General features: G+C 44.4%; 1 protein-coding gene across 5 annotated transcripts in view; it reads right to left on the minus strand.

Annotated features, from left to right (window-relative positions):
- L3MBTL1 (L3MBTL histone methyl-lysine binding protein 1) overlaps positions 1-9718 on the minus strand; it is a 41043-nt gene extending 31325 nt beyond the window's left edge. The window contains exons 1-3 of one of the 5 annotated variants that reach the window (XM_081867636.1): positions 9296-9718; positions 8624-8715; positions 7061-7106 (exon numbers count right to left, since the gene is read on the minus strand). In XM_081867636.1, coding sequence (XP_081723762.1) covers positions 7061-7068 — 8 coding nt within the window. In that variant the 5' untranslated portion in view covers positions 7069-7106; positions 8624-8715; positions 9296-9718. Of the gene's footprint in view, positions 1-5610; positions 5670-7060; positions 7107-7712; positions 7742-8623; positions 8716-9295 lie in introns of those variants that run through there. The other 4 variants (XM_081867640.1, XM_081867637.1, XM_081867639.1 and 1 more) reach the window with 4 other exon arrangements.
- Between the last annotated feature and the right edge of the window lie 2710 nt (positions 9719-12428).

Below are 12428 nucleotides of genomic sequence, written 5' to 3' on the forward strand. Positions count from 1 at the left end.
ACGTTTAAAACCCATCTGTCAGCAGCACGCAGAGCGTCAGTCTTCAAACCTTGTTCCTACATCAAAATGCTTTGAAATCCACATACCAGCATTTGTCGGAAAGGCCTGAGAGACACCTCCAACAGCCACAGGCCTGGCTAGCCCCAAATATTATCTATTCAGACAGTCACAACGGGAGGCTACTTGGGGGGGTGGGGAGACTTAAGTTCAATTTAACAAGGAGTTAGGTCTGTCACATCCCCACCAAGCCCTTTCTGCTGTACCTTTACGTCTTCCAAGGCTGAAAGAAATCAATTCAGTATTTCTTTCCCTATGGAGAGGATGCAGAGATCAGAGCTCCTTCTCCTTCACCACATGTTATATGTGTTTGCCGATTCTGGATTACACTTCGCGTGCCAGATAAAGAGAACTGTGATCCACAATACATCTGCTCATCTCTGAGGTGCCACAAGACAACTCTTTGTTGGTTTTGCTACACTGGACCAACATGGCTACCCTTCTGGAAATTAACTCCTAATAATACAGTGAAAACTGCCTTGATGAAGCAGAGCAAGGTCCCATATATACCAGCATTATTGTGCCTCCAGCAGCAAGTCAGATGCATTGCAGGACAGTGATGGGCTAGCCTATCTCTTATTGTTTGTCCCTGCTATTGCACAGCACCATTCTATTTTGTGGTGCCGTTCTCAAGGCACCAGATATAAAAGAAGCACACAGGCAATCATCGCAGCCTTTCAGAAGAGAACGAAATAGTTATTCAGTTGCCCCAGTTACAGAAGACAATACTTTAAAAAAACAACCCTATCTGATACAGTAGTTCAATTGTTGCTAAAATTGTACAAGCACCAAGTTAGTAATTGTAGAATTATATTCCAATCCCTGTGTAATAGATTTGGTAGCTTGCTACTTGGAGACTATCTTTGCTACTCTAAGAATAAACGTGTTTGTGTTTGCGTTTTCTTTTAGTTATTCATCAGGGGAGATGCATAGTGATGGAAGGGGGAATGAGTGTAAAGAACTTTTTTGGGGGGGAGCAAAATGTGTGTGAGGTGTGGCAGAGCACTGTTATGCTGGGAAGGCTGGTGTCTGCCGTTTTTAAGACTTATATCAGCTTTGTAAATAAGCCCACAAGTGTTACTAGCCTGAAAAATGGTTTACCAGGCTACTGGGAAGTGGAACAGAGAGCTCCATCCCTCTTGCAGCTGCCCACTGGGCACAGAGGAGAAACTAAAGAAGTTGTGTTAAACTAGATGCCATGAAACGGGGGGGGGGGGGTCATATTACTGACTTCTTTATTTACATATATTTAGCAATATTTATATATAATCGAATTGGTTTACATGACATAGTATGTAATGTTCATTCAAAAATGGTAAAAAAGCACACTTTTAAAACAGTCAACATAATAGCATTATCAAACTATAGATAAAATCAACAACTTTAAAAACCAATACACATCACAAAATTTAAAATCTGAGCAGGCTTCCCTAAACAAACAAAAAACATGTTTGTCAGGCATCAAAAATAGTACAACAAAGGCATCTCCCTTACAGGCTGTTCCACAGAGTGGCTGCTGACTTGAAATGTATTGGGCCAAATAATTGACTTTCAGTGCCGCTTTGAGGTCTTGCTACCTTTGTCTTCTTCCTAGAGTTGGCCTAATCTGCACACAGCTCAGGTTGCAACCTCAAACATGCTAGCTGAGAAATAAATTTGAACAGAATCACTTTCTAGTGAGGACCAGGCTGTCAGTTTTGCTCCATGTCCAATTGCTTCTCTTCGCCAGAGCCTCAGATCTCTGTGATTTCAGTGACTAGGAGGAGGAAATGTTACACTTTTGGTTCTAAAGATGCTCTATACATATCCCAAATTGCAGAACTCTCAGATCTAGATTGTTTAGTTTTGCTTCTGACAGGAAATAAGCCTGTCTCCTGCTTCTGCTTTTTCTTCTTCAAAAAACGGAGCTGAACGCCATCCCTCCTCTGGCAAATAATTTGTTGTAATCAGTGCTTTTCTTCTAGAAAAAAGGTGCCGGGACTGTGTATCTTTCAGTAGCCCCAGGAAAAAAAACACTGATTGTAACACAAGGTACAAAGGAAGAAAAGTTGCCTTACACTCCACACGTACTGAGCTAAGCATTATGAGCATCGCCATTCTGCCATGGGGCACAGCACACAAAACACTTCAGTACCTTGGCGCAAACTGCCGTGTGCACCAAGCATGGAATATACACTGACCATGGAGCCTACACAAAAGCTTGGACATTATACACAAACGTGCACACACAATGCAGCAATTCTGCACGCACCCACCCGAAAAAAGGGAAAAGAAGCTGCAGGTTTGCATAAAATGTGCATAATGATTTGCTCTAATTTGTGTTGAAATTGTAGCAAGGAGGTCTGTGAGTGGTGACCTGCTAAGTCTCCTGCCTGTTTGCTAAGTGCTGGTGAGCAGCTTCTGAAGAAGCAAAGCAGTTTTTCAGCTGATATACGAACTAACAAATGAAAAGGGGGGGGGCATTCATTCAATGGGGTTGGAAAGAGCTAAAGCCCTAGGGAGAAGAAAAAAACATTTCCTGCATTCCCTTCCCCTCTGGACTTTTGCATCTGAACTTCCCAGTTGTTTTGCCTTCAGCTTCCTGAGATCCCACACATTTGTCTAGCCCTTTTAAGATCCTAAGAAAGCCCTGCTGAGTCAAGGCAGTGACCTATCCAGTCTACGTAGCATCCTGTTCTCACAGTGACAAGCAGACATGCCCCTATGGGAAGCCAGATGCAGGACCTGAATGCAACAGCATTCTCCCCAGCTGTGATTCCCAGCAATAGAGAGGCATACAGCCTCCAACAGGGAGGTAAAACAGAACCATGCTGGCTAGCGGCATTGAGAGCCTTGTCTTCCATAAATATTTTCAACAGATGGAAGTAGTGATGTGTGGAGCAAGGGAGATGGGTGGTGGTGATGGCAGCTCCTGCCTCCAATTTAAATCCATTCAAATCTAATAAAAAGACCCTACATGTGTGCCACTGTATGTCTGAAGTGTTCTTTCCCATGGCACAAGTATAAATTGTGGGTGGCTCTTGCAGCCACAATCCCAGTCCACAAACACATTTGCATGTTACACACTCAGTTTCTCAGCATTGGATGATTAGAAACAGCTTTCGTAGGAGGCTGAGCTCAGCTGTGGAAGCCTGCAATGGTTTTTGTTTTTGTTTTTGTTTTTCTTGAGGGTTTTAGAAAAATCCACACACTCCGATTCAGGTTGTACACGCACCACACAATGCGTTCACAGTAAAGCAATCTGCTGTCATGTGGAATTTAGCAATCCTTCAAAGCACTGCTCAAATATAACTACAGTGGCCGGTAATAAGGAGACCTCAGGAGACCCAGACTACTTGGTTGCTGAAAAAGTGAGTATTCACATTATCTGAAATGGAATTAACAGAACTCACTGTCAAGGCTCCAACACTTCCGATGAAAGATGGAGGTCTCAAACTTCCTATTCTTATTTGCAAAAGAGTGTGTGCCTGCTTTTTCCTTTTTTCCTTTCAGAGATATAATCTGAAACGACACTTCTCTCCTTTTTCATATCTATTGTTTCCAATGGCCTGCATATATCCTTTCTCCCAATACCAAAACCTGATGTCTTCTATCCATATCCATCCTGCTTAATTTCCAAAACAAGAGGTTTTTCAGTTCTCTTCTGATCATGAAAGCCCTCGTAATAATTCCAAATGTGTTGTTCTTGCTGATCAGTAGTAAGGCACAGGTATGCTACTCTGCACATGCTCAAACACTTTCTCATCTTGATTATCCCACTCCTCTCCCGGTATCCCAGTATACACAGGCAGGGGCATCTCTAGGTTTGAGGGGTTCCTGGACAACTTCACTCTTGTGGGTCCCTCACACACCTCTGGCGGGTTCAGGGGGACAGCAGCACTCCAACCAGTATGGGCACTTGGGCCTAACCACCACTTTAATTTCCCACAATACCTAAAAGGAACATCGGGGCATTGCTGGAAATTAAAATGGAGGCTAGCTGGCCCTAGCAGCCAGGGGCTTCTTGGAGTGCAAGGCAAGGAGTAATTTAAGAATGTAGGAATGAATGAATGAATGAATGAGGGGCAGATGCAGGGAGCAGGGGGTCCTGCTGAGGGGCTGGAGCCCTGACAACTGTCAACAATGTCAGCTGCTGACATCAGCTCTGTACAAAGAATTTCCTAATGGTCTCTCATCCAGTCAGTTTACAAAACCAGAACTGCAGCACAGTGGCATTGTACACCTGTTTCAGACCACTCCTGGGAATGATACCAAGCACCAAACTGTGGCTCTGCTGAAATTCTTGCAATAAATTGCCACGACAGTTACCTTCTTACTCCTACCCTCTCCAGCCACTGAACAGCTACCAGTGGTTCCCGCAAAGGATACAGTACTACTGTTTGCAGTCCGTATACAGATAACTTATAAAGCCCTGAATGACTTGGGACCTAAATGCCACTCACTATATAATCCTGCTCAGCAATTAAGCTCTAACAGGTAGGGCCTCCTGAGCACCCTACCATTAAGGAGTGATAAATCTGGTGACGGTGCACGGTCAAGCCTTCTTTGCATGGCATCCTGTCCCCCTAAAGAAGCTTTGGAACTCCCAGCCCCTTGAAATATGGCCAGTGCCCTCCCTTTTGATATTTAAGCACCAGATCAAGGCATGGGTTTTTAAGGGGGCTTTTGATGGGCTATTGTAAGATGGTACATACAGTGCAGTTTTTAAAAGCATTGTTGATCTTACTGAAATGATGAAATATATTTACAAAGTTGTCACGACTCAGCCTGTTATCTATGATACAAGCATGTGATGGAAAAACACTATTAACCCACCACTGGACGCCATGCTATTTTCCAATCTTCACCGCCCCATACAACTTGTGACCCATCAAAACAAAGGCAGCCCTCACAACAACAACAACAACAACAACAACAACACACCATGTACATAGGCTGGTTTGTCAATAGCACAATAAACAGAATGGTTTATGTTTGGTGCTTCCCACTCCCACCCCCCACTTTCTCCTGCAAAAGCCAGGGGGTGAGCGCATGGACATCTCAGAGGCCTCATTACAAGCTGGTCAGTTTTGTTCATTTTGATGGGTCGCAGGCCTGTTAAAGGGCAAAGGCTTCTTTTCTCCTTCCTTCACCCACTCTTGCTCCCAAACAGCATAAACACACAAGACAATACATTACTGGAAAATGAACTACAGTGGTACCTCGGGTTACATACGCTTCAGGTTACAGACTCCGCTAACCCAGAAATAGTGCTTCAGGTTAAGAACTTTGTTTCAGGATGAGAACAGAAATCGTGCTCCGGTGGTGCGGCGGCAGCAGGAGGCCCCATTAGCTAAAGTGGTGCTTCAGGTTAAGAACAGTTTCAGGTTAAGAACGGACCTCCGGAATGAATTAAGTATTTAACCCGAGGTACCACTGTAAAAGCAAAAATAAAAAATCATAAGCAAAAGATCTGACAGGGTGGAATTGTCAAGCTACCACCACTGGTTTTGTCAGAGAAAGTGGGAAAATGAGAAAAATGAACAGAAAGGGAAGAACAATCCTTTTCCCCACCTGCAAGGATGGAGCAGCTGGCATCCTCTAGACGTTGCTGGAATACAACTCCCATCATCCCTAAAAAGTGGCTGAGGCCCTACTGAAATGGAGTCGAAGTATGTGTTAAGTGGTATAAATGCATATTCATCTCCTGATTACCCCAGCTTCAGTTCCCTCCTCATCTTCTGTTGTCTTCCATGAGACAATTTTTAGACTGTAAACTCCAAATGGCAAAGTCCTGTCCTTTTCTACTTTGCACCATGCTAAGTACAGTATATTGATGGCACAACATCAGAAGGAAGGAAGGAAGGAAGGAAGGAAGGAAGGAAGGAAGGAAGGAGGGAGGGAACTCTGTAAGCATAAAGTTGCATACAAAGTTAGAACTGGAACTGCTGTGATAGATTAAAATGGAAAGTGGTTCCCAGATCTAAAATAGGGTGAGGGAAAACCCACTATTTTACTCCACATTTCTACCGGTAGTCTGTAAAAAATGGACAAGGTTTTAGGTTATCAATTTCATACCCAGGTTCTGGACCATAAACCTCTGTACAATGGAATTCTGTTTATATTGCACTACATGGTAATCCACCCTGAGCTGGTGGGCTATGATGGGCTATAAACTGAGATAAACAACCAGCAATTTAAAAGGAATTCAAACAAAAGGAATCAATAAGCGTAGCTCAGTCTTCAGACATCACTGACGTAAGCCACGTCAGTGATGCACTGGAACAGTGGAGCACTGAAATCTCCCTTTACGAACATTGCAAAAGTTGAGGGGGAATTATACATCCTTGCATGTTTATTCAATGAGCAGCAACTCTGAACATCACCAGCCGCATAGATACACATCAAAGCTCTCCACGTGGGGGGAAAGCAAACAAAAACAAATCCAGATACCTCAAGAATATGTAGTGCTTGGAAATACAGTAGTTGTGCAATGCCCATTAATACTTGATTTTCCAAAGACACACCCCACGTTCGAGAATTAGTAGTAAAATAAAAATCCAATAAACGGCAAGAAGGGCATTTACGCCATTTCCCAAGACTGCCTGTAGTGTGTTGTGGGCACATAAAATGCCATTAAATGTCATTGCAATAAAATGGTCCAATCAGGCACTTTATCCACTCTTGTGATTGATGATGGTTTTATTATATAATTTGAAAACACAATTCCCAGCTATTAAACAATCATCACGGCCATTTCCATTTCTAGCGCTCTCCTTAACAGGGGACTCATAAGGAAACAGAAGAGAAAATAACATGATTTTGGAGCGAAAGCGGGAAAATCTTGTTATTTCTAGGTAATGGTCTTTTGTAATACCTAAACTGTGGCAGATCATGTGTTGCATAAGCCATAAACTGACTGCTACAAACGCCTGGCTCCTTATCACATCTATGACATTGCCATCAGAATTATTTTCAGTGTTAAGCATTTTGAGTAAGTTTCAATAACAGGTGCTAATCTTACCTTATCATCTAGCTGCTCAATTCTACAGCCACTGTGGCTGTGATCTCTATTAATAATATAAAGTTCCAACGTTAAGGATTAGCAATTAGCACTACACTATCATTAGTAGCATTCTGCAAGCGTGAGTGGTTAATTAAAAGGAAGCCTCGTCCAAGACCATTCAAACAAGCAACCGAAATCACCGATTCTACACAAAAGCATGCTTCTCCCCCCGACTTTCGCAAACAGCAAGATGATCACACCTCATTGCTATTTAACAAGCAGTTCATAAAAAATTTTCCAGTGTGATGTACTTCACACAAAACCCCAAACCACTTCCTTCAAGATCAAACCAATGGGGAGTAAAACATTGCAGAAGGGGGCAGGATAGGGGTGGGAGAAAGGGACGCAGAAATTCCTGGGACCCTTTATTATTGTTAAGAGATGGATGATGGAGTCAGGTGTGTTAAAACCCACACGTTTAAACTGGCAGGACAAAATGGGCCCATGTGCTGGAGGGAATATGGTAATAGCCCATGCACACTTCCAGAATTAAAACCACAAATGAAACACAGACAAAAAAACCAAAAAACTTGGGCCAATACTTCCAAGGCAGCTCAGACCTCAAGGGAGATGCTATTGGTACTGCCTGTGCGCCCCCATAATAAAGTACCTGGGTTGCAGAAATTGTTCTCAGCAAATATTCACTTTCAGAATCCCAATCTTCCAAGAGGTGAAAATGAAAATGAAAAGGAGAAAGACCTCGCTGCACACACAGGCAAAGCTTGAGTTGGGTCCCTCTCTCTGGTCTCCAGCAAAGGGCGGCTACTACAAACCCGTCAAAGTCTTTACTTTTAAAAAAACATCAAAATGGCGGAATTCTCCCTCTTTTTATTCTGTTGCACAGACAGAGATCCCCTTTATTGGAAAGAGAGGCAAGGCATGAAATTACTCGAAGGAGAAAGTTTGTGAAAACGACCCCTTTTCTCTCCCTACCTTACAAAATCATTGCCCACATCTCATCTCCCCTCCCCTCGTCCCCCCCCCTTTCTGCATAGCTTCATCCCAACTCTTTTATGTCGTATTTATGGGAGAGGGGCTTCAAATTATCATTCCCCGCGTGTAAAACATGGAAACTGCAATATGGAAAAAGCGCCCCAGAATTTTGCACAGCCCAATTTTGCAACAAACCCGGCCACTAAGTCTTGGGGTGCTTTCCCCCCTCTGTTCCCCCTCCCGCCTTCTCTCTCTCTCTGTCTCTGCCAATCTTGCAGATTCCCCCCCCCCTTTAGTTTTAACTACATTGTTCCTTGCAAAAAGCAAATGCAACTGAAATGAATTCGCGGTCCCCACTCGAGTGGGGTGGTGGAAGGAGGAAGAAGGGGAGAAAATCAAAATGCTGGCATATCCACTTGCAAAAAAAAAAAAAAAAAAAAAAAAAGCAGGCAGGCACCACAATTTCGAATCGATGCATTGCATGCAAAGCGGAGCAAAAGGTCTGCAGAGCACGCGGCGGACCTTTACCGAGCTGCATTTTGATGATTTAAAGAGGTTTATAAATTACTTTCTTATCTGATTCCTTACCTACAATCATCAGCCTGTGGTCACTGAATGCTGAGCCTGCGGGAACCTCAGGCTGGCCGCGCCTGCGCGCACAGGGGGCGGGGCTGCCTTCCCTGCAGAAATGCACAGGGCGATGAAATTGACAAGCAAAGCATATTTAATATACAGAAAAAGAGAGACAGAGAGAGAGAGGGAGAGTGGAGGGGGCGGGAGAGAAGGAGCCGAGCATTATCCACGCTGCAATCCCCATTTTCATAGAAATATAATATTAACCCAACTAGTAACCCGTCTTTTCCCCACCCTGTACAGCAAGCAGGCTTTCTATGCTGATGCGACCGTGCTGGGGGGGGGGGGGGTTCCTCCGATGCACATCCACATCCCTCCCCCCTTCGCTATATCTCAAATAAAATGCAAACACCGTTTTTCCTTTTTGAGTGTGTTTACGTGCTTGGGTTTTTTGTTTTTGTTTTTTTAAGCATCCTGTCAACGCATCCAGATTTTAGTGTCATGCATGCACCAAATTATAGGTGTCTCTCTTTCTGCATTGGGGTCGGAGGGAGGCGAAGGGGTTTCTTTATTTATTTTAACTGTATCTAAATGATCCTGGCTTGTCTTCTCTCCCTCCTTCTCCCCCCCCCCTAACTAAGCTTCCCAATTCCACCCTCCCTGGGTTGAAGATGGCCAGCTCCTTACGCTGCGCAAACGTCGCCTGGTTCCTGGAGGATCCCGGTGCCTTGGAGGTGCGCAAGGCACCCCCTCCTCCCCCGTTTTCAGGGCTCAGTCCCTCCGCTTTTTACCGCATCCTGCCCCTGCCTGCCGCCGCCAGCCCACCAAAATCCGGCCCCCCGGATTGTGTTTTAAGGGCTCGTCCGCCCCGGTTGCATCGCAGGAGGAGGCGCATTCTGGAAACCTGTCGAGAGCGAGGGGGTGGGCGCGGAAGCAGCTAGATCCGTTTTCAAGGGCGCTGGTGTAAACGAGAGCGGAGCGAAACCCGTTCCATGGAGCCACGAGCCGGCTGCCCGCTCTGCGAGGAGGACCGTTTCCAGCACAGCAGAGAAACGCAGGGGCGTCTGGTTTTTGGGTCCGTCCGCTGCGTCGGGCAGAGGTGGATTTAAGGGAGCGCGGCCGCTGTGGCTGCACTACGCACGTCTCCGCCAACATGTATCGGATGAAAATAGGGACGTCCAACATTTCACTGATGAAAATAGGGACGCCTTATTTAACAACAACAATTTTGCTATTTACACCCCACCTATCTGACTGGGTTGCTCCAGTCACTCTGGGTGGCTTCCGATAGATATAATAAAACATTAAACGTGTATTATATATATAAACGCCTTTTACCTTCCCGCCAGAGTGGTACCTATATATCTACTTACACTTTGACGTGCTTTCGAACTGCTAGGTTGGCAGGAGATTGGATAAGTCCATACCCTCCAACATTTCTGCAATGAAAGCTGTGGGTTAAACCACAGAGCCTAGGACTTGCCGATAAGAAGGTTGGCGGTTCAAATCCCCGCGACGGGGTGAGCTCCCGTTGCTCGGTCCCTGCTCCTGCCAACCTAGCAGTTCGAAAGCACGTCAAAGTGTAAGTAGATATATAGGTACCACTCTGGCGGGAAGGTAAAAGGCGTTTCTGTGTGCTGCTCTGGTTCGCCAAAGGTGGCTTAGTCCTGCTGGCCCCATGACCCGGAAGCTGTACGCCGGCTCCCTCAGCCAGTAAAGCGAGATGAGCGCCGCAACCCCAGAGTCGGTCATGACTGGACTTAATTGTCAGGGGTCCCTTTATCTTTACTTTAAGGAAAAGCAGGAAATTCCAAGATCAAATCAGAAACCAGGACGGCTTCTCTCCCTGGAACATAGGGACACTTGGAGGGTCTGTGGGCACTACATCAGGGAACACCCCAACTATGGTTTAGAATGGAGTGTGAGAAACAATTGTTGCACCGATTTGGGGCGTCACACAGGCACCACTGAACCTTGAGAAACCCTTGTATATGTAACACGTGTACACGTGTTGGCTGTGAAGATGGAACTTGTATGGCGATCCTTTGTGAAAGTGTCCGGCCAGAAGCACCACTGTGCACACGCTATACCAGGGGTAGGCAACCTAAGTCCTGGGGGCCGGATCAGGCCCAATTACCTTCTCAATCTGGCCCACGGATGGTCCGGGAATCAGTGTGTTTTTACCTGAATAGAATGTGTCCTTTTATTTAAAATGCATCTCTGGGTTATTTGTGTGGCATAGGAATTTGTTCATCCCCCCCCCAAAAAAAATATAGTCTGGCCCACCACATGGTTTGAGGGACAGTGGACCAGCCTATGGCTGAAAAAGATTGCTGACCCCTGCGCTATACCTTTAAAGCCCATTCCTAGCCCATTTTCCCTGCTCAGAGAAGTCTGAGCCTTTTGGCTTGCTAAGGGTTGCTGGGATTCATAAATCTGTGAAGGGTAAACTACAGCACCCATAATTATTTGAGGGAAAGAACATGATTCGAATTGGCTTTAAGGGATTAGTAGTTTGTTTTTCAAGATTTATATACCACTTGATTTACAAAAGGAATAAAACAATATAATTGTCAATTAAAAAAGCAAAAAGAACAATTTAAAACATTCAAAAAATAATCGAAACCAACAATAAGCTAAAAATCAGGTTAAAATATGGCAACGTTCTACATGTCTGGTATAGGCTGCTTCCAGACAATCTCTGTTTTTGAGGTTAGGATTCAATTACATGCCTGCAAATTAGGTTGGGCAATTAAAGTTGGTTTTGGAGGTCTTGCGCAACAAATCCGCTTCTCCAAAAGATTGGACTTTTTGCAAGGAACAGCTGACGTCATCTAATCTCTTTGCAAACAAAGCTCAATATATGGGTTATTCAGAAGCAACCAACAAAATCCAATTTGGGGGAGGGGGGAACCAGGTTTGTTGCGTCAATGAACTGTAAATGTGCAGCCTGAATTTGCAGGTGTGTGACTGATTCCCACCCCAAAATAGTGACAGTCTAGAAGCACCTGCTCTGATACTTCAAAATGATGGAAAGAAGTGTGGGGGCACATTTGCAGGGTGCAACATTGTTTAACCTTATTGCATGCAAGTCAGAATGAATGCTCAACAACAGGGTTGCCATTATGTCCTTCTTTTTCCAGGACGCGAATGCCATATTACACTCGTGTAGGGATGGGGTGTCAATTTTTTTTTCCTCAGTTTCTCATTTTGGATTTAAATACTTTTTGGTAAATATTTTAAAACTATATTTAAATCCAATACAGTTGGATACATCAGCATTTTATTACAGATTTCTCCTATTATGCACATTTTGTATGCAATTCCCCCTGACATAATGCATTTTTGTATGTTATCCTCATATTTCACTCTAACATATAGAGCATGGGTAGGCAAACTAAGTCCCGGGGGGTGGATCTGGCCCAATTGCCTTCTAAATCCAGCCCACGGATGGTCTGGGAATCAGCGTGTTTTTAAATGAGTAGAATGTGTGCTTTTACAGTATTTAAAATGCATATCTGGGTTATTTGTGGGGCATAGGAATTCGTTCATTATTTTTTTCAAAATATAGTCCGGCCCCCCACAAGGTCTGAGGGACAGTGGACCGGCCCCCTAATGAAAAAGTTTGCTGACCCCTGATATAGAGAGCTGCATTGCAAAATTCAGAGAAATGTAAATTTGGAAGGATGTCTCTGTTCCAGTTCACGTATGGTTTCAGAAAGTGCAAATTAGAGAGGTTCACCTAAAATGCGAAATGAATCAAATCTCTCCCCCATCCCTATTAACCAGACACCAAATCTTAAAGCAGCAGGCTAGCTCT

Source organism: Podarcis erhardii, assembly GCF_964252035.2.
Source record: "Podarcis erhardii genome assembly, chromosome: 6".
Taxonomy (NCBI): Eukaryota; Metazoa; Chordata; class Lepidosauria; order Squamata; family Lacertidae; genus Podarcis; species Podarcis erhardii.